Source organism: Oenanthe melanoleuca, chromosome 21, assembly GCF_029582105.1.
Source record: "Oenanthe melanoleuca isolate GR-GAL-2019-014 chromosome 21, OMel1.0, whole genome shotgun sequence".
NCBI lineage: Eukaryota > Metazoa > Chordata > Aves > Passeriformes > Muscicapidae > Oenanthe > Oenanthe melanoleuca.
Window position 1 is genome coordinate 677,835 of NC_079354.1, and position 27,441 is coordinate 705,275.

At 59.9% G+C, this 27,441-nt stretch overlaps 1 protein-coding gene across 1 annotated transcript; it reads right to left on the bottom strand.

Moving 5' to 3' along the window:
- Positions 1 to 1,465: 1,465 nt before the first annotated feature.
- Positions 1,466 to 26,923, bottom strand: ATP13A2 (ATPase cation transporting 13A2). Its single transcript, XM_056508302.1, has 30 exons — positions 26,875 to 26,923; positions 21,741 to 21,826; positions 21,096 to 21,263; positions 20,405 to 20,463; positions 19,508 to 19,634; positions 19,342 to 19,421; positions 18,304 to 18,381; positions 17,644 to 17,713; positions 16,562 to 16,696; positions 15,633 to 15,699; positions 15,024 to 15,155; positions 14,398 to 14,565; positions 14,215 to 14,325; positions 14,070 to 14,116; positions 13,789 to 13,977; positions 12,298 to 12,504; positions 12,084 to 12,209; positions 11,258 to 11,414; positions 10,698 to 10,818; positions 10,413 to 10,537; positions 9,433 to 9,593; positions 8,580 to 8,690; positions 7,726 to 7,805; positions 6,275 to 6,427; positions 6,109 to 6,205; positions 5,348 to 5,571; positions 4,531 to 4,682; positions 3,289 to 3,461; positions 2,692 to 3,180; positions 1,466 to 1,944 (listed from the first exon to the last, which is right to left on the bottom strand). Exons 1-29 carry the CDS (start codon positions 26,882 to 26,884, stop codon positions 3,010 to 3,012), a joined length of 3,585 nt encoding a protein of 1,194 aa, XP_056364277.1. The 5' UTR covers positions 26,885 to 26,923; the 3' UTR covers positions 1,466 to 1,944; positions 2,692 to 3,009.
- Positions 26,924 to 27,441: the final 518 nt, after the last annotated feature.

Here is a 27,441-nt window from a genome sequence, read left to right on the forward strand (position 1 = left end):
CCCAAAACCACCTCAGTTCCGGGGCTGGAGGATGGATAAAATCACCCAAAGAACCCCAAAACCACCTCAGTTCCCGGGCTGGAGGATGGATAAAATCACCCAAAGAACCCCAAAACCACCTCAGTTCCGGGGCTGGAGGATGGATAAAACCACCCAAAGAACCCCAAAACCACCTCAGTTCCCAGGCTGGAGGATGGATTAATTCACCCAAAGAACCCCAAAACCACCTCAGTTCCCGGTCTGGAGGATGGATAAATCACCCAAAGAACCCCAAAACCACCTCAGTCCCGGGCTGGAGGATGGATAAAATCATCCAAAGAACCCCCAAACAACCACCTCAGTTCCCGGTCTGGAGGATGGATAAAATCACCCAAAGGACCCAAAACCACCTCAGTTCCGGGGCTGGAGGATGGATAAAATCACCCAAAGGACCCAAAACCACCTCAGTTCCCAGGCTCAAGGATGGATAAAATCACCCAAAGGTCCCAAAACCACCTCAGTTCCCGGGCTGGAGGATGGATAAAATCACCCAAAGGTCCCAAAACCACCTCAGTTCCCGGGCTGGAGGATGGATTAAACCACCCAAAGGATCCCAAAACTACCTCAGTTCCCAGTCTGGAGGATGGATTAAACCACCCAAAGGACCCCAAAACCACCTCGGCTGCTCCCATCGAGCTTCTGCCGCCCCCAACCGCAGCATTGTCCTGGCCCCAGCCCTGTTCACCTCCATGCAGGGGCACAAGCTGTCTGTCAACAATTAAATGATTTTTACGACCCTCCCGGGGCTGGGAACACCCTCTGGACCCGTCCAAGCCAAACACCCCGGGGCGCAGCGGAAATTCCAAAGGGAAACGGCTCCCGAGCGCTTCTGCTTTGAAAAGCGTCAGGAACGGGCAAAACTCTGCGAGGGCTCCGAGCCTGGAGGGATTTTCCCGGCTCGGGTTAACAAGCGCAGCCTTCAGGAAACCTCTTACCTCTGCCTGTGCCTCATTTCCTGACCTAATCCCAGCTCCCGAGGGCAGAGAGGCGCCGGCGGCGCTCGGAGGGGCTCAGACTTTCCATGGAAGGAATCCCTGCAGGAAGCAGCCGGGATGCGGGGGCGGCTGAACAGGCCGGGAGGGGGGCGCGGGCACGGACCCTCCCCGGGAGCTGCTCGGCCCCGTCGGGATGCGGCGCCGCCGGCTCCCCGCTTCCCCTCGCTGGAAGCAGCGAGGTTTCGGAGCCTTGGCCAGGACACCTGGGCTTTTCCAGCGAGTTTTGTTATTTTCTAGGAAATTCCAGCTGGAGAGAGGTTGTGCAGTCGGGTTTGGGCAGCAGGAATCCCGGCGGTGTCATCCCTGGCTCCAGTCCCTGCTTTCGAGCATTGAGCCGAGTGTTCCAGTGACCCCAAAACCTCTTTGTGCTCCACGGATCCTCACCCGTGCCATCCCAAATCCCTCCCCAGCGAGCAGCACGGACCAGCAGCCAGGAAAATAAAAGTTAATTTATTGGGCCAGACCCACGACAGGTCTGTCAGGAACCCGCGAGCGGCGCCGTCGCCGTCCCGACAGCTCAAGGCCCAAGGCGTGGGGGAGTTAAAAAATAGAGAATTTGTGGGGTCTGTAATGCCACAGAGGTCCCACCCCTCAGCAGAGGTGCCCTGCCTGAGCGTGCCAAGCAGAGAACAGGCCCAGGCGCTGGGGATGGAGCAGCAGCCTTGGCAAGCTGGGAATGGGGACTGTAAACTCCCTACACATCTAGAGGGGACTGGGGCGTCACAGTGACACTGGGGGTGCTGGGGACAGCAGGGACCTCCTGCCTGCTGGCCTGGGCTGCTCACGAGGCCCAACGAGCCGTGGTGGCCGGTGTGGGAGTGGGGGGAATCCTGCAGGAAGGGCAGGGCTGCATCCTGCTCCTCATGGGGATCTTCTCACCCCTTCCTTCTCCACCACCGGCTCCTCTGGGCTGCGGCCACGGGATCAGTGTGGCCACGGGATCAGCGTGGCCATGGGATCACCAAGGACATGGGATCACCAAGGACATGGGATCAGCGTGGCCATGGGATCAGTGTGGCCATGGGATCACCAAGGACATGGGATCAGTGTGGCCACGGGATCAGCGTGGCCATGGGATCACCAAGGACATGGGATCAGTGTGTCCATGGGATCAGTGTGGCCATGGGATCAGTGTGGCCATGGGATCACCAAGGACATGGGATCAGTGTGTCCATGGGATCAGTGTGGCCATGGGATCAGTGTGGCCATGGGGTCACCAAGGACATGGGATCAGTGTGGCCATGGAATCACCAAGGATATGGGATCAGTGTGGCCACAGGATCAGTGTGGCCATGGGATCACCAAGGACATGGAATCAGTGTGGCCATGGGATCAGTGTGACCATGGGATCACCAAGGACATGGGATCAGTGTGGCCATGGGATCAGTGTGGCCATGGGATTAGTGTGGCCATGGGATCACCAAGGATATGGGATCAGTGTGGCCACGGGATCAATGTGGCCATGGGATCACCAAGGACATGGGATCAGTGTGGCCATGGGATCAGTGTGGCCATGGGATTAGTGTGGCCATGGGATCACCAAGGATATGGGATCAGTGTGGCCACAGGATCAGTGTGGCCATGGGATCAGTGTGGCCATGGGATCACCAAGGATATGGGATCAGTGTGACCACAGGATCACTGACCATGGGATCACCATGGCCATGGGATCAGTGTGGCCATGGGATCACCAAGGATATGGGATCAGTGTGGCCATGGGATCACTGACCATGGAATCACCAAGGATATGGGATCAGTGTGACCACAGGATCACTGACCATGGGATCACCATGGCCACAGGATCACTGACCATGGGATCAGCGTGGCCATGGGATCACTGACCATGGGATCAGCGTGGCCGGGGGATTCACATCTTCAACGCTGGGGGATCCTGCCCGCTGCACCCCTGCTTTTTCTGGGATAAATAAATTAAAGAAGTGTCCAAGGGCTGGGCTGGAGGGCACAGCTGGCACTGCTATCTCACAGCCAGGGACATCCTGGGCGTGGCAAACAGGGGCTGGTCCAGGGGTGGCCAGGCTGGCTGCTGCTGGCTCAGCTCCTTCTCCAGCCTCTTGAAAAGCTTCTTGGAGGCTTTTTTCCGGCGCAGCCTTCGGAAGCAGCCGAGCAAGCCGTGATCCAGGGCGGTCTGGGGCCAGAGCAGGGAGGGAAATGGGGTTGGGGGAGGAGAGGAGAGCCTGTGCCCACCTGGGGAAGCTCCAGGGGGAAGCCCCGTCCTGCAGCTCCCCTGACCCACCTCCAGCACGAAGGCAGCGAAGAAGTTGAGGGCAGCAATGCCCAAGAGGAGCAGCTTGAAACTGAAATCCTCGATGGGCTGGAGCTTCAGCAGGGATTTGGGAAAGCCCAGCGGGTACAGGGTAAGCCAGATCATCAGGCCAAAGAGCAGGACGAGGACAAGCAGGAAGGGCACTGGGGGTGAGAGGGTGTCTCAGGTTGCAATGCAGGGTGTGAGCAGAAGTGTGCATTCTATCACATCTGTTAAAACCAGCTGGGCCAGTGATCCTTCCATCCTCCCTCCAGGAGGTATCTCCTGTTCATGGCCATGGAGTCCAGTGCATGACTGATAAAATTCCATCATCCCATGGGAGATGCTCCAGCCAGGGGAGGAGCCAAGCCTTTCCTACCCAGATAAAAACTGAGATTTGTAACACCAGAGCAGCCTTTGCCACTGGATCCCAGAGGAACACCAGGCCCATCTTCATCACCAGTAAAGCTTCAGAAGAACGCTGCACCCTTCTCCAGGATGCAGAGGGGTGGGCTGAGGGGCAGGAGGAGGGAGGGCCGGCGGTTCTCGTGTCCCTGTGTCCCCACCGGTGTCCCTGTGTCCCCACCGTTGGTGTCCCCATATCCCCACCGTTGCTGTCCCCGTGTCCCCACCGTTGGTGTCCCTGTGTCCCCACTGTTGGTGTCCCTGTGTCTCCACCAGTGTCCCCGTGTCCCCACCAGTGTCCCCGTGTCCCCACCAGTGTCCCCACCAATGTCCCCGTGTCTCACCGTTGGTGTCCCCATGTCCCCACCAGTGTCCCCATGTCCCCACCAGTGTCCCCGTGTCTCACTGTTGGTGTCCCCATGTCCCCACCAGTGTCCCCATGTCCCCACCAGTGTCCCCGTGTCCCCACTGTTGGTGTCCCTGTGTCCCCACCAGTGTCCCCATGTCCCCACCAGTGTCCCCATGTCCCCACCAGTGTCCCCGTGTCCCCACTGTTGGTGTCCCCGTGTCCCCACCAGTGTCCCCATGTCCCCACCAGTGTCCCCGTGTCTCACCGTTGGTGTCCCCGTGTCCCCACCAGTGTCCCCATGTCCCCACCAGTGTCCCCGTGTCTCACCGTTGGTGTCCCCGTGTCTCACCGTTGGTGTCCCCGTGTCCCCACCGTTGGTGTCCCTGTGTCCCCACCGTTGGTGTCCCCGTGTCCCCACCAGTGTCCCTGTGTCTCACCGTTGGTGTCCCCATGTCCCCACCAATGTCCCCGTGTCTCACCGTTGGTGTAGAGCGGCTCGCGGAAGGGGTGGCCCTTGGACATGGCCACGGCCAGGATCAGGTACTGGAAGCCGCTGACGCAGAACAGGACGGTGTTCTCGTAGTTGGGCAGGTTCTGGGGCGCTGTCACCGTGCTGTTCAGGGGGACGTACCTGGGCCGGGGGAGAGGGCACGGGCTCAGCAGGAGAGGCCATGGTGGGGTCTGGACACCATCCCTCATTGTCCATCACAGTTACAACTTTGGGAAGAGCAGGGGCAGCTCCAGTCACTGCTCTGCGACCAGGAGTAGATCCCTTGGGAATGGGAGCTGGGCCAGGGAGGTTTAGGTTGGATATCAGGAAAGGCTCTTCCCCCAGAGGGGGCTGGCACTGCCCAGGCTCCCCAGGGAATGGGCACAGCCCTGAGGCTGCCAGAGCTCCAGGAGAGTTTGGACAGGGTGGGATTGTTGGGGTGTCTGTGCAGGGCCAGGGGCAGGACTCTGATCCCTGTGGGTCCCTTCCAGCTGAGGGCATTCCACAGTTCCCTGTCTGCTGCCAGATCCCAAATCCCAGAACAAATCCCAGGCTCCGCCACAACCTCGGCACTGTCCCCATCACCAAACCCCAGGAAACCAGGGCAGGTTCAGATGGGATACTGGGAAAGATTTCCTCATGGGAAGGGCTGCAAAGGACTGGAACAGCCTGTCCAGGGGAGGGTGAATCACCTCCCCTGAAGTGTCCAGAAAACCTGTGGATGTGGCCCGTGGGGTTTAGCGGCGAACAGGGGCTGGACTCCACGACCTTTTCCAACCCTGGACTGCCGGATTTCGGGCGCTCACCAGCTCTGAGAGGTGGTGATGAAGTAGCTGAGGACCTGCACGGCGATGAGCAGGGCTGTCTGCAGCAGGAGGCTGCCCAGCACCAGCGTGCTGATCAGGGCTCCCTGCGGGCGCCGCACGCCCAGCGCCGGCGCCGGCCCCGCGCGCCCCATCAGCACGGCCACCGTGGTGGTGATCACCAGGTCGAAGAACAGGAACTGGAAATCGCTCAGGTTGGTGTTGATCTGGGCAGGAGGGAAGGGACAGGCTCAGGGCCAGCTGGGAATGATGCTTCAGGATTTTAGCTGTTAGATTTTCCTGCAGTTCTGTAGTTATAACTCTGAACCCCACACACAGCGTCACTGCTGCTCTCCCAGTTTGGTCACACACAATTCCTCTCTGAACTGGCAATCAAGGACAGCTCACTGCCTCAGGCCCAGAGAAAATGAAACAAAAGGGAGTTGGGGGGAGAAAACTTGGAATAAATGACTTAATTTAATAGCTAAAAACTAAATAGCTTTATTAGCTGAAGCAGTAATTGGAGGATTAACCCCCAATACGCAAATGGACCAAATGTATAAAAGTATGAAAACCATGTGGTCCATTTTTGGCTGTAGCTCCTGGGTGGAGCTTCATTTGCTCTAAATGTGCCTGAAAGCCCTTCAATAAATACAAGTGCTTTTCACTCCCTTAGTTCTGTCTGGGTTCTGCTTCAGGCAGCCCCGTAAGGCACTGGCAGCCCAGGAACTGCCGAGCAAAGAGGGGCCGGGGGCGGCACTCACGGTGTAGAGCAGCAGCACGGACACGAACTGCACCAGGCTGTACAGCGCCATGTACTTGAAGACCCCGAAGGAGGTGACCAAGGAGCACCGGCCCTCCCTGGGGAGGGACAGGGCGTCAGCACCGGGCAGCCCGGGGGCACCCCCGGGGGACGGACCCCGCGCTCACCGGATGAGCCGCGGCACGCACTCGATGGTGGCCACGCGCGACGTGAAGGGCGACGCCACCGACGCCTCGGCCTCCGACAGCGAGATGCCCACGTCGGCCGCGCGCAGCGCCCCGCAGTCGTTGGCGCCGTCCCCGCACATGCCCACGCAGTAACTGCGGGACGGAACCACTCGCCTCAGGGAACGGGAAAGGGAACCCAAATTCCTCTGGGAACACGGGAAAGGGAACCACTCGCCTCAGGGGACGGGAAAGGGAACCCAAATTCCAATGGGAACATGGGAAAGGGAACCACTCGCCTCAGGGGACAGGAAAGGGAACCACTCGCCTCAGGGGATGGGAAAGGGAACCCAAATTCCAATGGGAACACGGGAAAGGGAACCACACTCCTCAGGGAACAGGAAAGGGAACCACTCGCCTCAGGGGACGGGAAAGGGACCCGCACTCCTCAGGGGACGGGAAAGGGAACCACTCGCCTCAGGGGATGGGAAAGGGACCCGCACTCCTCAGGGAAAGGGAAAGGGAACCACTCGCCTCAGGGAACGGACCCACACTCCTCAGGGAATACAGGAAAGGGACCCACATTCCTCTGGGAAAGGGACCCCACATTCCTCAGGGAACGGACCCACTCTCCTCAGGGAAGGGGAAAGGGAACCACACTCCTCAGGGAATACAGGAAAGGGACCCACACTCCTCAGGGAATGGGAAAGGGAACCACACTCCTCAGGGAACGGGAAAGGGAACCCAAATTCCTCAGGGAAAGGGACCCACACTCCTCAGGGAACACGGGAAAGGGAATCACACTCCTCAGAGCAGGGGAAAGGGAACCCAAATTCCTCTGGGAAAGGGACCCGCACTCCTCAGGGAACACGGGAAAGGGAACCCAAATTCCTGTGGGAATGGGAAAGGGAACCCAAATTCCTGTGGGAAAGGGACCCACCCTCCTCAGGGAACGGACCCACACTCCTCAGGGAAAGGGACCCACACTCCTCAGGGAACACGGGAAAGGGAATCACACTCCTCAGAGAAGGGGAAAGGGAACCCACATTCCTCTGGGAAAGGGACCCACACTCCTCAGGGAATACAGGAAAGGGACCCACACTCCTCAGGGAATGGGACCCACACTCCTCAGGGAACACAGGATAGGGACCCCAAATTCCTCTGGGAACACAGGAAAGGGACCCACACTCCTCAGGGAGTGGGAAAGGGATCTCAAATTCCTCAGGGAATGGGAAAGGGATCCCACATTCCACATGGAACAGGAAAGGGACCCACACTCCTCAGGGAACAGGGAGAAGCCCTGGCTGGGCCCAGGGAAGCTGTGGGTGCCCCGTTCTGGCTGCAGTGACCGGCTGGAAGTGTCCCTGCCCTCAGGTGATGTCTGAGGTGTCTCCCAACACAACCCATCCCATAATTCCAGGATTCTTCCCCTGGGTCCATCCCCTGAGCCTTACTTGAGCTCCTGCAGGCTGCTCACCAGCTGGGTCTTCTGCTCGGGCAGCATGCGGGCGAACACGGTGGCCCGGAGCAGGATCTGCCAAGGTGGAGCACCCTCAGAGAAAGTGGCATTCCTGGCTGGGATGGGCCTGGGGGTGGCCAGCAGGGCCTGGGGGTGGCCAGCAGGGCCTGGGGGTGGCCAGCAGGGAGCTGGGAATGGCCAGCAGGGCCTGAGGATGGCCAGCAGGGCCTGGGGATGGCCAGCAGGGCCTGGGGGTGGCCAGCAGGGAGCTGGGGATGGCCAGCAGGGCCTGGGGATGGCCAGCAGGGAGCTGGGGATGGCCAGCAGGGAGCTGGGGATGGCCAGCAGGGCCTGGGGGTGGCCAGCAGGGCCTGGGGGTGGCCAGCAGGGAGCTGGGGATGGCCACCAGGGAGCTGGGAATGGTCACCAGGGAGCTGGGAATGGTCACCAGGGAGCTGGGAATGGCCAGCAGGGACCAGCAGGGTGTGCTGGGGGTGGCCAGCAGGGAGCTGGGAATGGCCAGCAGGGAGCTGGGAATGGGCAGCAGAGAATAGGGAATATCCAGTAGGGAACAGGGAACCTTCAGCAGGGAACAGGGAATGTCCAGTACTGAACAGGGAATCTCAAGCAGGGAATAGGGAATGTCCAGTAGGGAATAGGGAGTCTCACATCAGCCAAAGAACCCCTGCAGGGATCTCTGGTTTGGTGCTGTGAGGCTGCAGTGGGAAATCCCAGAGAGGCTGTTGATGGAAGGTTCCCAATCCCTGGGGAAGGCTCCTAGTCCATCTGGAAGGTTCCCAGTCCCTGGGGAATGTTCCCAGCCCTCCCGGGGCTCCCTGCTGCACTCACCCAGGGCAGGAGGTCGGAGAAGTGCTCACACACCACCTGGAAGGATTTCCCGTTGAGGGCCAAGTGGCAGTGCTGGGCTGGGAGGGAGGAGCTGTCCTGCTGCTGCAGGCCCTGCAGGAAAACAGCCCCAATCCCTGAGGAGCACCCCGAGCAGCCAGGACCCTCCTGGAGCAGTGGGAATGGCTCCCCAAAATCCCAATTTCTACTGGGGCTGTTTGGGGTGCAGGGCTGGGCTGACCCAGCCTGGAGAAGTGGGAATGGCTCCCCAAAATCCCAATTCCCACTGGGGCTGTTTGGGGTGCAGGGCTGGGCTGACCCAGCCTGGAGCAATGGGAATGGCTCCCTGAAATCCCAATTCCCACTGGGGCTGTTTGGGGTGCAGGGCTGGGCTGACCCAGCCTGGAGCAGTGGGAATGGCTCCCCAAAATCCCAATTCCCACTGGGGCCCTGGGAGGGCTCAGGGCCAGGTTGGAGCACCCTGGGACAGTGGAACTGGGTGAGCTTTGAGGTCCCTTTCAACCCAACCCATTCTGGGAATGCGAGATTCCCAGGACTGCAGAGGAAGCTGGATTTGAATGACTCCATTTCTCAGATATTGTTTAGGAATTGCTCCCTGTGAGGGTGGGCAGGCCCTGGCACAGGGCGCCCAGAGCAGCTGTGGCTGCCCCTGGATCCCTGGCAGTGCCCAGGCCAGGCTGGGCAGGGCTGGGAGCAGCTGGGATGGTGAAAGCGTCCCTGCCTTGGGACGGGGTGAACATTACAGTCCCTCCAACCCAAATCCCGCTGGAATCCTGGGACTCCACAAAAACCCAGCCCTGCAGTCTGGGCTCCCAGAGGTGTCCTGGGCTCTCACCTGGGGCTGCTCCTCGCCCTGGGAGCTCTGGGCCAGCACGAACCTGAGGGCGGCGGGTTTGCCGTGGCCGGGCGGCGAGGCCGTGGCGAACGCCACGCGCTCCCCGGGCTGCACCATGCGGCAGCCCCGCGCCACGTGCAGCGCCGTCAGCATGTTGTCCCCTGCAGGGACACGTGGGACATCAGCTTCTGGCGTGGCCAGGCCAGGAGGAGCGGCTAAAAGCTGCCTGTCCTCTCTCCTGGCCGGCGCAGCCATGTGGTGGCTTCGCTGTTTTCCTTTCTACAGCACCTCCTGCCTGCCCTGCCCCAAAGAAATGTGGATTCACCCCTGCTCTCCTCCCTGGAGAACACTCCACACCCCCTGCATCAAACAGGGAATCTGTGATTTCAGACACAGCAGTATTCAGGAGATGGACAGCAGGACAATGAGTTCTTCCACCCAAAAAGCATCCATGCCCTGGGCCCACCAGGGATCCCGAGGGCAGGGATGCAGAGAGTCAGGATCCAGGAATCCTCCTGGCGCCCCACGTGGATTCCTGTGGATTCAGGAATTCCATGGATTCCTGATGGGATCCACGGTGGGATTTCTGATGGGATTCCTGGTGGGAAATCCCTTTCCCCCTGCACACTGCCTAGGACTGCCCCTGTGCTAAGGAGATTCTTGGTGGGGTTCCTGCTGGAATCCCTGTGGGGTTTCTGCTGAGGTTTCTGGTGGGATTCCTGCTGGGATCCCTGGTGTGATTTCTGATGGGGTTCCTGGTGGGATTCTTGGTGGGGTTCCTGCTGGAATCCCCGGTGTGATTTCTGATGGGATTCCTGGTGGGGTTCCTGCTGAGGTTCCTGCTGGAATCTCTGATGGGATCCCTGCTGGGATTCCCAATGGGGTTCCTGGTGGGATTCCATGTGGGATCCCTGGAGGGGTTCCTGGTGGGAACTCCCTGTCCCCCTGCCCCTGCCATGCCCCAGGTGCCCCAGGCCCACCCGTGACCATGACAGGGCGGATGTTGGCGCTGCGCAGCAGCTGGATCACCGGGGCAGACTCTGGCTTCAGCACGTTCTTCATCACCAGGAGCCCCAGGAAGCTCAGGCCACTCTCCACAGAGTCCCTGGCGGGAGACAAGGAGCCCTTCACAACCAGCACCAGGATTAAGGGGTGGAAACAGCTAAAATCCACCAGGGAATCAGGCAGGAATTCCCTCTGTATGGATTAGGGTTGAATTCCCTGGAGGGCATCCCGGGAAAGGAAAGAGGGAGACTGGCACTGACCTGGGGAGCTGCAGGGCCTCCTCAAAGGTGGCCACCGAGCCCAGGGCTCTGCAGGCCAGAGCCAGCACCCGGAAGCCGTCGGTGGTGTAGTGCCGGAGCACCTGGGAGAAATCCGGGGGCACTGGAAAAGGGAGAACAGCTCCTGAGGGAGCCCAGCCCACAGAGGGACACAGAGCTCTGGGGGCCCACGAGCAACTGCTCCTCTGGGAGCCTGGAGACCCCAGCATGGGCTGGGGGAAACTCTGCCACCCCAAGGAGCCTGGAAATCCCATACTGGGCTGGGGGAAGCTCTCCCCATTTCCAGGAGCCTGGACATTCCATACTGGGCTGGGGGAGGTTCCCCCTACCTGAGGAGCCTGGAATTCCCCTACTGGGCTGAGGGAAGCCCCCAACCCCATTCCTCATCTCCTGGCTCCCTGTGTTCTTTCCCTCCTGTGGCTGGAGCCACCCCAAAGCCTTTGGGAGCTGCCCCACAGCATTCCAGAGGATAATTCCCTGTGGGATGAGCCTCAGGGGTGCAGCCAGCGGGACTGAGGGTGAGCCCACCTCCCAGTACAAACCAGTTTCCTTCCTGCACAGACTGGCCACCATCTCCGGGGCACCCTTGACGTAGGCGTGGGCCGAGGCCTCCCCGGGCAGCTTGACCAGGACACTCATCCTCTGGAGGGAGGAGGAGAACGGGAAACGCCGCAGGATCCCCACGGGGGCCTGGAGCCTCTGTGGAGAGCACGGGGTCAGAGCCCGGCAGGAATCCTGCAGGGACAGGAATCCATCCAGGGACAGGAATCCTGCAGGGACAGGAATCCCTTTGGGGCAGGAATCCTGCAGGGACAGGAATCCCTTTGGGGCAGGAATCCTGCAGGGACAGGAATCCATCCAGGGACAGGAATCCTGCAGGGACAGGAATCCCTTTGGGGCAGGAATCCTGCAGGGACAGGAATCCCTTTGGGGCAGGAATCCTGCAGGGACAGGAATCCATCCAGGGACAGGAATCCTGCAGGGACAGGAATCCATCCAGGGACAGGAATTCCCCCAGGGACAGGAATCCTGCAGGGACAGGAATCCTGCAGGGACAGGAATCCATCCAGGGACAGGAATCCCTGCAGGGACAGGAATCCCTCTGGGGCAGGAATCCCTTTGGGGCAGGAATCCTGCAGGGACAGGAATCCTGCAGGGACAGGAATCCCTTTGGGGCAGGAATCCTGCAGGGACAGGAATCCATCCAGAGACAGGAATCCATCCAGAGACAGGAATCCCTCCAGGAGACAGGAATCCTGCAGGGACAGGAATCTCTCCAGGAGACAGGAATCCTGCAGGGACAGGAACTCCCCCAGGGACAGGAATCCCTCCAGGAAGCGGAGGTGGGGTGCTGCTCCATGGGGTTACCCTGTCCTGAGGCTGCTCCTCCTCTGGCGGAGGTTTCACCACAGCCAAGACCTTCATCCCGAACTGCTGCAAGGCCTGGAGCTCCCCTTCCTCCTCCTCCTCCTCCTCCTCCACCATCTCCAGGCGCTGAAAGCGAGAGGGCAAAGCCCGGCTGAGCTCAGCCGCCCGCGCGGGGCCCGGCAGCGCCGAGACTCCCAGCAGCTCCCAGCCTCACCCAGCCCGTGGATTCCAGCATCTTGAGGTCCACGGGGTCCCCGACGAGCTGTCCCCGCAGCGGGGACACGGCGTGGCACGTGGCCAGGGCGTAGAGCAGCGCCCCGGCGGGCAGGCGGCGCGGCTCGCGCACCATGGGCAGGAAGCGCCGCTGCTGCAGGGGCACCACGCCCCACACGTCCAGCCCCTCGTGGGTCAGCGTGCCGGTCTGCGGGCGGGCAGCGTCAGCGGGGTGGGTGTGGGGGGTCAGTGGGTGGGTCAGTGGGGTGGGGTCAGTGGGGTGGGTGGGTCAGTGGGGTGGGTGGGTGTGGTGGGTCAGTGGGGTGGGTGTGGTGGGGTCAGTGGGGTGGGTCAGTGGGGTGGGGTCAGTGGGGTGGGTGGGTCAGTGGGGTGGGTGGGTGTGGTGGGTCAGTGGGGTGGGTGGGTGTGTTGGGTCAGTGGGGTGGGTCAGCGTGCCGGTCTGCGGGCGGGCAGCGTCAGTGGGGTGGGTGGGTCAGTGGGGTGGGTGTGGGGGGTCAGTGGTGGGTGTGGGGGGTCAGTGGGGTGGGTGGGTCAGTGGGGTGGGTGGGTGTGGTGGGTCAGTGTGGTGGGTGGGTGTGGTGGGGTCAGTGTGGTGGGTGGGTGAGGTGGGTCAGTGGGGTGGGTGGGTGAGGTGGGTCAATGGGGTGGGTGGGTGAGGTGGGTCAATGGGGTGGGTGTGGGGGGTCAGTGGGGTGGGTGGGTGTGGGGGGGTCAGTGGGGTGGGTGTGGGGGGTCAGTGGGGTGGGTGTGGGGGGTCAGTGGGGTGGGTGGGTGTGGGGGGTCAGTGGGGTGGGTGGGTCAGTGGGGTGGGTGGGTGAGGTGGGTCAGTGGGGTGGGTGTGGTGGGGTCAGTGGGGTGGGTCAGTGGGGTGGGTGGGTCAGTGGGGTGGGTGGGTGTGGGGGGTCAGTGGGGTGGGTGGGTGTGGGGGGTCAGTCGGGTGGGTGGGTCAGTGGGGTGGGTGGGTGAGGTGGGTGGGTGAGGTGGGTCAGTGGGGTGGGTCAGTGGGGTGGGTGGGTGAGGTGGGTCAGTGTGGTGGGTGGGTCAGTGGGGTGGGTCAGCGTGCTGGTCTGTGGGTGGGCAGCGGGTGGGCGGGGGAGCCCGGTGAGCCCCAGTGAGTCCCAATGAGCCCCAGTGAAACCCAGTGAGTCCCAATGAGCCCTGGGGAGCCCCAGTGAACCCCAAGTGAGCCCTGGTGAGCCCCAGTTGAGCCCCGGGGAGCCCCAGGGAGCCCCAGTGAGCCCCAGTGAACCCCAAGTGAGCCTTGGTGAGCCCCAGGGAGCCCCAGTGAAACCCAGTGAGCCCTGGTGAGCCCCGGTGAGCTCCAGTGAGCCCCGGTAAGCCCCAGTGAGCTCCAGTGAGCCCCAGTGAACCCCAAGGGAGCCTTGGTGAGCCCCAGGGAGCCCCAGTGAGCTCCAGTGAGCCCCAGTGAACCCCAAGTGAGCCCCGGCACTGCCAGCCCGGCCCCGCGCACCTTGTCGAAGCACACCAGGCGCAGCTTCCCGCCCAGGTTGATGCGCGGCGGGCTGATGCAGAAGATGCCCTGCTTCTTCAGCCGGTTCTGCGCGTAGATGGTGCCCACGGTCATGGCGGCCGGCAGCGCCGGCGGCACGATGACGGTCACCAGGTCCAGGGCGCGGATGATGATCTGGCCCACCGGCACCTGCGGGGCACGAGGGGGAGGAGGAGGAGGAAGAGGGGTGGGCGTCCCTCCCCCGATGGACCCCGAGGGCTCTCCCGCCCCACCAGCCCTACCTGGTTCCTAACCAGGATGAGGATGCTGTACAAGGTGCCAATGAGAGCTGTGCCGGGGGAGAACAGGCTGGGTTACAAGGCACAGATGGAATTCCCTTCCAAGGAACCTGGCTGCTCCAGGATGCAGCTCCAGGCCCAGACCTACCCAGGATGGCGAGGAACAGCACGAACTTCACGGCGTCCTTGTAGAACTTGAAGCTCACGGGTTTGGGGTAGAGGATGGAGCTGATGAGGTCCCCCTTGGCCGTGCAGAACCCTGCGGGACGGGCAGGAGGTGGCACAGGGATTCATCCTGGGATTCCCAGGGATTCCACCCCCAGGGCCTCACCTGTGCGGGTGACCACGGCCAGCACCTCGCCGCCCGCGTACGCCCTGGCCTGGATGAGCTGCGTCCCGCAGAAGAGCGTGTGCCGCCGGTGCTCCTCGGGGCAGTACCTGCTGCTGCCCGCCTGCCCGCCCGCCGGCAGCGGCGTCTTCATCACCGGCACGCTCTCCCCTGCCCAAGCATCCCAGGGCACTGTCACCAGGGGGACAGGGCCAGCCAACCAGGGAGGGATGGTGACTCTGACTCATTTAGGTTTTCTGTGTTTCGGATCCTGTGCTGCATCACTGTCTCACTCTGAACTCCACAGCCTGTCAGCTGCTGGTCTCACATTTTGGGCAGACAAAACAATTCCTCTGAAACTCAAGGACACCCTAGACCCTCAGGCCCCGAAAAGTACAAACAAAATGAATTGTGGGGAGCAAACTGGGGGTAAATTACTTAATTACCTGAAGTTGTAATTGTAGGATTAAGCCCCAATATGCAAATTTACAATTGGCTGAAAAACTCAAAACCGTGGAGGCTTCTGACACTTCTATGGAAGGCCTTCAACAAATACTCAATTTTATTCTCTTAGCCTTGTCTGGCCCCTGTTCTGGGCAGCCCCTGGGAGGTGCTGGCTGAGCTCTCACCGGTCAGCAGGCTCTCGTTGACCATGCACTCCCCGGTCAGCAGCGCCGCGTCGCACGGCAGCAGCGCCCCGGCCGCGGGCAGCTGGATGCAGTCCCCAGGCACCAGCTCTGCTGAGCTGACCACCAGCTCCTCTGCAAAACAACCCACTCAGGGCTGGGGATGGGGTTAATCCATCTCCAGCACCTGCAGAATCCCACTCAGGGCTTGGGGATGGGGTTAATCCATCTCCAGCACCTGCAGAATCCCACTCAGGGCTGGCGATGGGCTTAGTCCATCTCCAGCACCTGCAGAATCCTGCTCAGTGCTGGGGATGGGGTTAATCCATCTCTGGACCTCAAAATTAGTCCAGTGTCTCATAAGATTATTCCCATGAATCCCAACATTATTCCCATATATAATAACATTATTCCCATATATCATATCAGTATTCCCACGTATCCCAACATTATTCCCATATATCCTATCAGTATTCCCGTGTATCCCATCATTATCTCCCTGTACAACAACATTATCCCAGTGAGTCCCACCATGATTCCCAGCTATCCCAACACGCTTTTGGTGCAGAGCTGGGATCCCAAAGGACACATCCCCAAAATCCTGGCCCTCACCTCCGCCGGACCGCCGCACCCGGATCCCCACTGACATCCTGGCCATGTTCCGCAGCGTGGTGCTTTGCTGGAGGGAGGGAGGGATGGACGGAGGGGTCAAAACCCACCCAAAATCTGTGGGAAACCACCCTGCCTTGGGTTGCAATACAGGATGTGACCAGAAGCGTGTATTCTATCAGCAGCTGTTAAACCAGGGGGGGCAGTGACCCTGATCTCTGTGGGGATATCTCCTGTTAATGGGCCATCTTTAAACCAGCTGGGCAATCATCTTTATCTTCCCACAGCCCATCCTCCCTCCAGGAGATATCTCCTGTTAATGGCCAGTGAGTCCCAGGGCATGACTGATAAAATTCCATCATCCCACTGGGAGATGCTCCAGCCAGGGGAGGAGCCAAGCCTTTCCTACCCAGATAAAAACTGAGATTTGGAACACCAGAGCAGCCTTTGCCACTGGATTCCAGAGGAAAATCAGACCTTTTACATCATCACTGAACCTTCAGAGGAAAACTGCACCTTCTACAGGAGCACTGCTTCAACAGAACTCCAGGACTGCAGCCACCACTGAATGGGACTGTGCCAACACCCTGACTGACTGACGGGTGTCAGCTTGGATTCTGACTCTGGCAGTGCTTTGGGATTGCCCTTTGCAATACTGCATTTCTATTTTAATTTTCCTAGTAAAGAACTGTTATCCCTAATTCCCATCTCTTTGCCTGAGAGCCCCTTAATTTCAAAATTATAATAATTTGGAGGAGGGGGGTTTACATTCTCCATTTCAAAGAGAAGCTTCTGCCTTTCTTAGCAGACGGCTGTCCTTCACACCAGGACACACCCCTAAAAACAGCCTTGGGAGGACAAGGAGAGCCAGGACAGACTGTCCCCACCTGGAGCGGGGTGGCTCTGGGGGATGGGGAGCTGTCCCCACCCACCTTGCGTGTCTCGTAGAGGGACAGCCCCAGCGAGAAGGTGGAGATGAGGAAGATGCAGGCAGCGTAGTAGTAATAGGCATCACACACCCACAGCACCATGCTGAGCACTTGGAACATGTAGAAGGGGTTCAGCACCTGCAACGAGGAGAGAAGCCAGGATTGGGAGCAGAGAGAACTCCTGGGAGCTCCCTGGGACACCTCCTTGGGTGGGAGAACCTCCCTCAGCCCATCATGGGATTTCCAGGCTGCTGGAAGCGGGGAGAGCTTCCCCCAGCCCAGTATGGGATTGTCAGACTCCTGGAAGTGGGGAGAGCTTCCCCCAGCCCAGTATGGGATTGTCAGACTCCTGGAAATGGGGAGAGCTTCCCCCAGCCCAGTATGGGATTGTCAGACTCCTGGAAATGGGGAGAGCTTCCCCCAGCTCAGTATGGGATTGTCAGACTCCTGGAAATGGGGAGAGCTTCCCCCAGCCCAGTATGGGATTGTCAGACTCCTGGAAATGGGGAGAGCTTCCCCCAGCTCAGTATGGGATTGTCAGACTCCTGGAAATGGGGAGAGCTTCCCCCAGCCCAGTATGGGATTGTCAGACTCCTGGAAATGGGGAGAGCTTCCCCCAGCCCAGTATGGGATTTCCAGGCTCCTGGAAATGGGGAGAGCTTCCCCCAGCCCAGTATGGGATTGTCAGACTCCTGGAAGTGGGGAGAGCTTCCCCCAGCCCAGTATGGGATCTCTAGTGGGTGGAATTTCTCCAGGCTCCTTGGAGGAGGAAAAGCCTCCCTCACCCTATTGTGAGCTCTCCAGGAGCCCCCAGAGGAGAACCCTCTCCTCTTCCCTGGCCCCTCCCTGGGGCTGGCATCCCTCCAGATTTCTCTGCAGATGCTGCTCCCAGGGATGCTCAGCAGTCCCACCCCTGGGGGCTGCTCCTGTCTCAGCCCAGAGGGTCAGGAAGGGTCCCCTCCATGGCTCAGCCTTCCCCCAAAATCCTCTCCTCCCTTCCCCAGGGCCAGGAAACGCTTCCAGACAGGGACAGGGATCCATCCTGGGAAAACCTGCCTGGGAAGGAAGCTCTGTCTGGCACCCACCTCCTCCACCAGGAGCCTGGCGTAGGACTTGACAGGCACCTCGATGAGGTTGGGGCCGTAGATCTTCCTCCTGCAGGGGGAAGGACAGGGAGAGGAATTTTATCCTTGGAAAAGGAGAGGGAAGGAGCTTCATCCTTGGGAGAGGAATTTTATCCTTGGAAAAGGAGAGGGAAGGAATTTTATCCTCGGGGAGGGAGAGAGAAGGAGTTGTAACCTTAGAGAGGGAGAGGGAAGGGATTTTATCATTGGGAAACGAGAGGGAAGGAATTTTATCCTTGGGGAAAGGGAGAGAAGGAGTTTTAACCTTAGAGAGGGAGAGGGAAGGAATTTTATCATTGGGAAATGAGGGAAGGGATATTTTCCTTGGGAAAAGAGGGAAGGATTTTTATACTTGGGAAGGAGTTTTATCCTTGGGAAAAGCTGCATTTCCAACCCAAGGGCCCCTCATGCTGGGTTATGTGGAGCAGCCAACCCCAGGAATTCCATCCCACCTGGGAGCTTGGGGTCTGAGAGAAGGAAAGCTGAAGCTCCAGGATTTCCTGGTGCCTGGAAAAGCCCCAGGATTTCCTGGTGCCTGGAAAAGCCCAGGATTTCCTGGTGCCTGGAAAAGCCCCAGGATTTCCTGGTGCCTGGAAAGCCCAGGAAGCTGCCAGCCCCCACCTGGCGCTGTGCTCCTGCTGGTGCAGCCCGGCCCGGCTCAGGTGCAGCTCTGAGCAGCTCCAGCCCTCGTCCAGGACACTGGGGAGCAAAGGAGAGCAGGGCAGGCGGGTGAGAGCCAGCAGGAATGAGCAGAGCACGGCCAGGGGCTGGGGACACCCCCTTCCCTGGCCCCCTTCCCTGGCCCTGTCCCCTGGCCCTGTCACCAGCCTCTCTGCCAAGGGAAGGCAACAAAAGCAGCTCAGTCCGAGTGCCCGGAGTGTCCAGCTCTGCCAAACTGCCCCAGCCTGTTCCCCGTGCCTGGGAGCACTGGGGGTGGCACTGGGGGTGGCACCGGGGGTGGCTCTGAAGGCCAGCAAGCACCGAGAGTGATGCTGCAGGATTTTGGATTTTCTGTTTTTCACGTATTTGTAAATCTGCAGCTCTTCAGTGTGCAACTCTCAACTGCACAGTGCCAGCTGCTGCTCTCCCGTTTTGGTCAGACACGACAACTCCTCTGCAGGCAGGGGGACAGGAGGGAGCTGAGGGAGCTGGGAGTGCCAGGATCCAGCAGGACCCTGAGGGAGCTGAGGGAGGCAGGAATGTCAGGATCCAGGAGGATCCAGGAGGACCCGGCAGGAATGTCAGGATCCAGGAGGATCCAGGAGGATCCAGCAGGACCCTGAGGGAGGCAGGAATGCCAGGATCCAGGAGGATCCAGGAGGATCCAGCAGGACCCTGAGGGAGGCAGGAATGCCAGGATCCAGGAGGATCCAGGAGGACCCTGAGGGAGGCAGGAATGCCAGGATCCAGGAGGATCCAGGAGGATCCAGGAGGATCCAGCAGGACCCTGAGGGAGGCAGGAATGCCAGGATCCAGGAGGATCCAGGAGGAGCCAGCAGGACCCTGAGGGAGCTGAGGGAGGCAGGAATGCCGGGATCCAGGAGGATCCAGGAGGATCCAGGAGCACCCTGAGGGAGGCAGGAATGCCGGGATCCAGGAGGATCCAGGAGGATCCAGCAGGACCCTGAGGGAGGCAGGAATGCCGGGATCCAGGAGTACCTGACTCTGCAGAACGCCTGCCGCCGCTCCAGCCACACGTAGCGCATTCCCTGGAACAGGTAATACCTCAGGATGTTCTTCTGCCACACAGGGAAGGGAAAACAAGGCGTGAGGGGGTGTCCAGGGCCGGGGAGGGGCCGTGGAGGTGGGGAAGTGCTGGTGCCACCTCGTCCTTGTCGTGGAGCTGGACGGTGTCGCGGCTCTCGTCCTCATCCGGCACCGGCACCGCGGCGCTGCCGCTGCTGCTGCTGCTGCTGCCGCGCTCCTGCTGGGCCCCGGGGAGCTGCTCCAGCCTGCGGGGGGAACGGGGTCAGCCACGGTCCCCAGGGCCAGGGGACACCCAGAGACAGCCCCTGCCCTGCCAGGGGACACCCAGGGTCAGCCACTGCCCTGCCAGGGGACACCCAGAGACAGCCCCTGCCCTGCCAGGGGACACCCAGGATCAGCCATGGTCCCCAGAGCCAGGGGACACGGGCACAGCACCTCCCCAGGGCCAGGGGACACCCAGGGTCAGCCCCTGCCCTGCCAGGGGACAGCCGGGGTCAGCCCCTGTCCCCAGGGCCAGGGGACACGGGCACAGCCCCTCCCCAGAGCCAGGGGACACCCAGGGTCAGCCCCTCCCCAGGGCCAGGGGACACTTGGGCACAGCCCCTCCCCAGAGCCAGGGGACACGGGCACAGCCCCTCCCCAGGGCCAGGGGACACGGGCACAGCCCCTCTCCAGGGCCAGGGGACACTCGGGCACAGCCCCTCCCCAGGGCCGGGGGACACGGGCACAGCCCCTCCCCAGGGCCAGGGGACACCCAGGGTCAGCCCCTCCCCAGGGCCAGGGGACACGGGCACAGCCCCTCCCCAGAGCCAGGGGACATTCGGGCACAGCCCCTCTCCAGGGCCAGGGGACACGGGCACAGCCCCTCCCCAGGGCCAGGGGACACGGGCACAGCCCCTCCCCAGAGCCAGGGGACACCCAGGGTCAGCCCCTCCCCAGGGCCAGGGGACACGGGCACAGCCCCTCCCCAGGGCCAGCAGCGGCTCCGGCCCCGCAGGGACAGCCCCCGGCTCACCCGGCCTCGCCCAGCGGCTCCGTCAGCACCTCGGTGGTGAAGCACTGCCCAAAACGGTCCTGGAACACAGGGATGGGCTGGGGGAACACCAGGCACGTTCCCAGCTTTTTCCAGAGGCCTGGGAGGGTGGGAATGGCCTGGCCACCCACACCAGATGGTGGCTGAGTTTGGGGACAGTGAAGAGAAATTCCAAGCCAGGTAGGATAGGATGGAAGGGGGAAACGTGGAGTTATTTTAGGAATATAATGATCCTGGAATGGGGCAATTCTAGGAATTACAATAATGATAAATTCCTGGATAATCCGGTGCTTGAGGGAAGGAGATGCCAGAAACTGGCAGGAGGACAAGGAGAGGGAACATTCCCAGAGGGAACATCCCTGTTGGTGATCTGGAGCAGAGGCCAACCCCACATCCACAGATTCCAACCATGGATCCACAGAATCCAATCTCAGATCCACAGAATCCAACCCCAGATCCACAGAATACAACCCCAGCTTAAAAAAAGTCCAACCCCAGACCCACAGAACACCACCCCAGACTCCCAGAACCCCACCCCAGACCCACAGAACACCACCCCAGACCCCCAGAACCCCACCCCAGTTCCACAGAACCCCACCCCACACCCCCAGAACCCCACCCCAGACCCACAGAACCCCACCCCACACCCCCAGAACCCCCCCAGGGGACCCACCCTGATGATGAGCCAGTCTGCCTGCCCCAGGGCGCAGGGCTCGCCCTTGGCCCGCACCTCCAGGCTCGGCTTCCAGTGGAAGAGCAGCAGCAGCAGCCCCGCGCTCAGCACCGACCCCGCCCGGCACAGCAGCACCCGCCACGCCCGGCGCCGGTAGCCCCAGACCTCCTGCAGGACAGGGAACCACTGGGGATTACTGGGAATCACTGGGAACCGCGGGGAGTTACTGGGAATCACTGGGAACCGCGGGGAGTTACTGGGAATGACTGGGGATTACTGGGAATCACTGGGAACCGCGGGGAGTTACTGGGAACCACTGGGAAAAACTGGGAATCACTGGGAACCACGGGGAATGACTGGGAACCACTGGGAATCAATGGAAACCACAGGGAATCACTGGGAACCACAGGAAATCACGGGGAATCACTGGGAAAAACAAGGAATGACTGGGAATCCTGGGGAACCACTGGGAATCCCTCGCCTGCACCCGGCTGCTCAGTCACAAAATCAGCTCAACCTGATGCCAAGCACCAAACCTCAAATCCCCCAACCCCAGGCAGGGCAGAGCAAGGGGCTGGGAAAGCAGCACTGGGGAGCGAGGGAAGCAGCAGGTTGGGTGTGGGAGACCCCCCAGCCCGGACCTACCATGGGGGCCGGGTCGGGGTCGGGGTCCGGGTCCGGCTGCAGCGTCCCGTAGCCGGGGCGCCGCGCCCCCAGCAGCCGGCTGCTGTCTGCAAAGCCACAGAGAACACGGAGCAGGCTGAGCAAGGGCACGGCTACCCCCGGGGACGGGCTCCCGGCGATGCCATCCCGGGTCAGGCCCAGGATGAGGTGGTGGCTCCTGGCCCGTGTCACCCTCCCGGGCACGTGACGGTCACGATGCCGCAGCAGCCCCGGGATTTCTGGCCCCGTCCCAGCGGCTCAGCGGGCACGGGAAGGGAGCAGGGCTGGGCCCCAGCCAGGCCAGCTCTCCCTGCCGCTTTTCCGGCTCGTTTGCTCCTTGTTTGCTCCCTGGGTTTGCTTCTGGCAGCCAAAAAATTGGCATTTCCCGGTTTTAACCATGCTCTGACTCCTGCCGGGCTCCGCTGCACCCCAAAGCCCGGCCTTGGAAACTGGGATCAGGGATCACCCTGGGATCATCCCTGGGATCCCCCCAGGTGGGATCTCAACCATCACCCTCAATGCCTGAAGCTGAATCTGATCATTCCCTGAATCCAGGATGGATTAGGAGTCACTGAACCTGCTCATTCCTTAAATCCAGGGTGGAATAGGAATCACTAAATGTGCTCATTCCTTAAATCCAGGATAGAACAGGAATCACAGAACCTGCTCATTCCCTGAATCCAGGATGGATTAGGAGTCACTGGACCTGCTCATTTCTTAAATCAAGGATGGATTAGGAGTCACTGAACCTGCTCATTCCTTAAATCCAGGATGGAACAGGAGTCACTGAACCTGCTCATTCCTTAAATCCAGGATGGAATAGTCATTCCCAAGGCAGGGATCTCAGAGCAGCAGAGGGGAGGCAACACGTGGCACAAGCAGGGAGCCGGGAGCTGTTCCCACTCCTGGAACACGTGGATATTTTATTTCCTGCCTGGGCCAGGGTTGGCTTTCCAGGCCAGCGCGAGCGGCTCAAGGATTTGCACTGGAAAAACCGCCCGGGCTGGATTCCTGCTGCTCCCTGTCCGACCCCAAAGCTCCTCTGCAGGGGACAAAAGCTGCTCATTAAAACCATTCCCTATGGTGGGGGATCCATCTCCAGCTCTCGCAGCCGGTGCTGCTCCACGGGATAAGTTGGGAGGGGAGGAATTGGGGGATGAGCCTGAGGGTCGGTTCAGTAAAACAAAAGCTGCCGCAGGAGCCAAGGAGAGGAAGGGGAGGAGTCCGCTGTCCCCAGTGCCAGCCTCAAATTCTGCAAAAAGTGGGAATTCCAGCCGCAGGGGCACGGGGAGTGCTGCCTTCCCAAGGTCCTGCACAAGGGAGGGGGGAAATAGCCCAATTCCAATTCCCTTCCCGGAGCCCCTGGGAAACGGGAAACCCCGAACCGAACAATCCCGGCTTTTCTGGATCCTAAAGCAACAACGCTTGGGAGGAACCAAGAGGCTCCACACCCATGGGATCCCAGCCCCATCACCCCGGGGGGACTCCAGCACCATCCCGGGGGGATTCCAGCTCCATCCCGGGGGATTCCAGCCCCATCCCGGGGGATTCCAGCTCACTTCCCGTGGGATTCCAACCCCGTCCCCGTGGGATTCCTCCCCTCCTGCTCCCCTCCCGGCGGTTCCCAAAGCCCGGCAGGTGAGGAGAAGCCCCGGCACTGACTCACCCCGCCGCATCCTGCCGGGAGCGCTCCCGGTGGGGACGGGACCAGGCGGGACGGGATCAGGAAGGGTGGGATCGGTGGGGATGGGATCGATCGGGATGGGATCGATCGGGTTGGGATCGGTGGGATGGGATCGGTGGGGACGGGATCGGCCGGGCCGGGATCTGCCAGGATGGGACGGGTCAGGACGGGATCTGCCAGGCTGGGATCTCTCAGGTGGGGATGGGCCGGGCCGGCCCCGCAGCGCTGCCATCCCCGGCTCCCCCCGGCCGTGCCCCGCGGTCCCGGCACCGAGGCCGCTCCTCGTGGGCAAACACGGCGCGGGGGCTCCTGGACGAGCCTTCTCCGCCTCCGGATCTCGGGAATTCCCCGGAGCCGGGCACGGAGCTCCGCTCCCTGCTCCCTGCTTCCCTCTCTGCCGCTAAAACAGGGATTAGGAGCAGAGAGCAGGAGGACAGGCTGGAATCCCGGACAGGGGACGGGAGCCACGGTCCCGCACTGATGATGGATCTGCACGGCCAAAATCCCACCTGGAATTCCCCACAGCTGCCTGGCTCCGAGCCCAGACCCTGCCCTGTCCTCTTGGAAGGAAATCTGGGAAGAGGCTGCTCGGGATGCTCCCACAGCCGCCGCACATCGCGGCAGGAGGGGGGAACACTGCCCTTCCTATGGATCCCATAGGGACTGATCCAGCTGGACAGGGACACACTGCCCTTCCTATGGATCCCATAGGGACTGATCCAGCCCCACAGGGACACACTGCCCTTCCTATGGATCCTATGGATCCCATAGGAACTGATCCAGCCCCACAGGGACACACTGCCCTTCCTATGGATCCCATAGGAACTGATCCAGCCCCACAGGGACACACTGCCCTTCCTATGGATCCCATAGGGACTGATCCAGCTGGACAGGGACACACTGCCCTTCCTATGGATCCCATAGGGACTGATCCAGCCCCACAGGGACACACTGCCCTTCCTATGGATCCCATAGGGACTGATCCAGCTGGACAGGGACACACTGCCCTTCCTATGGATCCCATAGGGACTGATCCAGCTGGACAGGGACACACTGCCCTTCCTATGGATCCCATAGGGACTGATCCAGCCGGACAGGGACACACTGCCCTTCCTATGGATCCCATAGGAACTGATCCAGCTGGACAGGGACACACTGCCCTTCCTATGGATCCCATAGGAACTGATCCAGCCCCACAGGGACACACTGCCCTTCCTATGGATCCCATAGGGACTGATCCAGCTGGACAGGGACACACTGCCCTTCCTATGGATCCCATAGGGACTGATCCAGCCCCACAGGGACACACTGCCCTTCCTATGGATCCCATAGGGACTGATCCAGCTGGACAGGGACACACTGCCCTTCCTATGGATCCCATAGGGACTGATCCAGCTGGACAGGGACACACTGCCCTTCCTATGGATCCCATAGGAACTGATCCAGCCCCACAGGGACACACTGCCCTTCCTATGGATCCCATAGGGACTGATCCAGCTGGACAGGGACACACTGCCCTTCCTATGGATCCCATAGGGACTGATCCAGCCCCACAGGGACACACTGCCCTTCCTATGGATCCCATAGGAACCAGTCCTGCCCCACAGGGACACGCTGCCCTTCCTATGGATCCCATAGGGACTGATCCAGCCCCACAGGGACACACTGCCCTTCCTATGGATCCCATAGGGACTGATCCAGCCGGACAGGGACACACTGCCCTTCCTATGGATCCCATAGGGACTGATCCAGCCCCACAGGGACACACTGCCCTTCCTATGGATCCCATAGGGACTGATCCAGCTGGACAGGGACACACTGCCCTTCCTATGGATCCCATAGGGACTGATCCAGCTGGACAGGGACACACTGCCCTTCCTATGGATCCCATAGGGACTGATCCAGCCCCACAGGGACACACTGCCCTTCCTATGGATCCCATAGGAACTGATCCAGCCCCACAGGGACACACTGCCCTTCCTATGGATCCCATAGGAACTGATCCAGCCCCACAGGGACACACTGCCCTTCCTATGGATCCCATAGGAACTGATCCAGCCCCACAGGGACACACTGCCCTTCCTATGGATCCCATAGGAACCAGTCCTGCCCCACAGGGACACACTGCCCTTCCTATGGATCCCATAGGAACTGATCCAGCCCCACAGGGACACACTGCCCTTCCTATGGATCCCATAGGAACTGATCCAGCTGGACAGGGACACACTGCCCTTCCTATGGATCCCATAGGGACTGATCCAGCCCCACAGGGACACACTGCCCTTCCTATGGATCCCATAGGAACTGATCCAGCCCCACAGGGACACACTGCCCTTCCTATGGATCCCATAGGAACTGATCCAGCCCCACAGGGACACACTGCCCTTCCTATGGATCCCATAGGGACTGATCCAGCCCCACAGGGACATGCTGCCCTTCCTATGGATCCCATAGGAACCAGTCCTGCCCCACTGGAGCAAATGGGACCCAGAGTCCCAGGATAGGAGAGAAAAACCAGGAAAGAAAACGGGATAAAAATGGGAAATAAAGCCAAATAAAAAAGGGAAATAAAGCAAAAAAAAAAAAAAAAAAAAAGGGAAGTGAAGCAAAATAAAAAAAGGGAAGTGGAGTCGAATAAAGCGAAATAAAAGAGAAATGGAACAGAATAAAAAAGCAAAATAAAGCGAAATAAAAGAGAAACGGAAGCAAAAAAAGTATAATAAAGAAAAAAAAGGGCAAAGTTAATTAGAGTAAAAAAAGGAGAAAAATGAAAATTAAAAACTCAAAAGAAAAGAAAATAATAAAGAGAAATGAAGTGAAAAAACTAACAAAGCAGAGGAAAAGATAAAATAAAGCATAATTAAAAAGCAGAAAAACAAAGTTAGGAAACAAAACTACAGCAAAATAATGGTGCCAAATATAAAATAAAACAGTGAAAGCAAAAAATCAGGCCACAAAAAAAAACCGAAATAAGGAAGCAAAAAAGCAAAATAAAATGAAACTAAGTCAAATAAAGCGGAATAATAAAGACAATTAAAGCCAAATAAAAAAGAAAAAGAAAAATGCAAAATTTTTAAAAAGGCAACAGAAAAAACCAAAATTTTAAAAATACATAAAGCATAATAAGGCAAACTAAAAGAACAAAATTTTAGAAGCAAGACAAAATAATAAAGGAAAATAAATGGGAATAAATAGGAATACATGGGAATAAATGTGAATAAATGGGAATAAATAATGGGAATAAATAATGGGAATAAATGTGAATAAATGGCCCTGGAGCCGCGCCCCCCCCGGGCTGGGAGCCCCGAGCGGCGCTTTGGGGATTCGGGGGGCTCCGGACCCTCGGGGGGTCGCGGTCCCTGATCCCGATCCCGATCCCGACCCCTCATCCCGATCCCGATCCCGATCCCGGTGCCGGTCCCGGTTCCTCACCTGAGCTCATGGCGCGGCCCCGCGGCCCCGCGCGCCGCCGGAAGAGGCGAGTCCGGAACGGCGGGGAATGCTGGGAGTTGTAGTCCGTACCCCAAAACCGGGGTGTGACACCCGGGGAATGCTGGGAATTGTAGTCCGTACCCCAAAATCAGGGTGTGACACCCGGGGAATGCTGGGAATTGTAGTCCGTACCCCAAAACCGGGGTTGACACCCGGGGGATGCTGGGAATTGTAGTCCGTACCCCAAAATCAGGGTGTGACACCCGGGGAATGCTGGGAATTGGAGTTAGTCCGTACCCCAAAACCGGGGTGTGACACCCGGGGGATGCTGGGAATTGTAGTCCCCACCCCAAAATCAGGGCGTGGCATCCCAGGGGATGCTGGGAATTGTAGTCCGCACCCCAAAATCGGGGTGTGACACCCCGGGAGTGGCATCCCGGTGACCTCAGCAGGAGCAGCACCACATTTCTGGGAGGTTTGAATTATTCAGACCAAAACCCACAAATTCAACAGCAAAGCTGAAGTGATTCCTTTCTCTCAGCCCCAGGAGCTGCCCCAAACATCCCA

Coding starts and splice junctions, on each gene's coding strand:
- ATP13A2 (XM_056508302.1), bottom strand. Junction 15,156..15,632: donor GGTGCGGCGGTCCGGCGGAG/GTGAGGGCCAGG, acceptor GTTGTTTTGCAG/AGGAGCTGGTGGTCAGCTCA. Junction 4,683..5,347: donor ATCACCACCTCTCAGAGCTG/GTGAGCGCCCGA, acceptor CCCCCGGCCCAG/GTACGTCCCCCTGAACAGCA.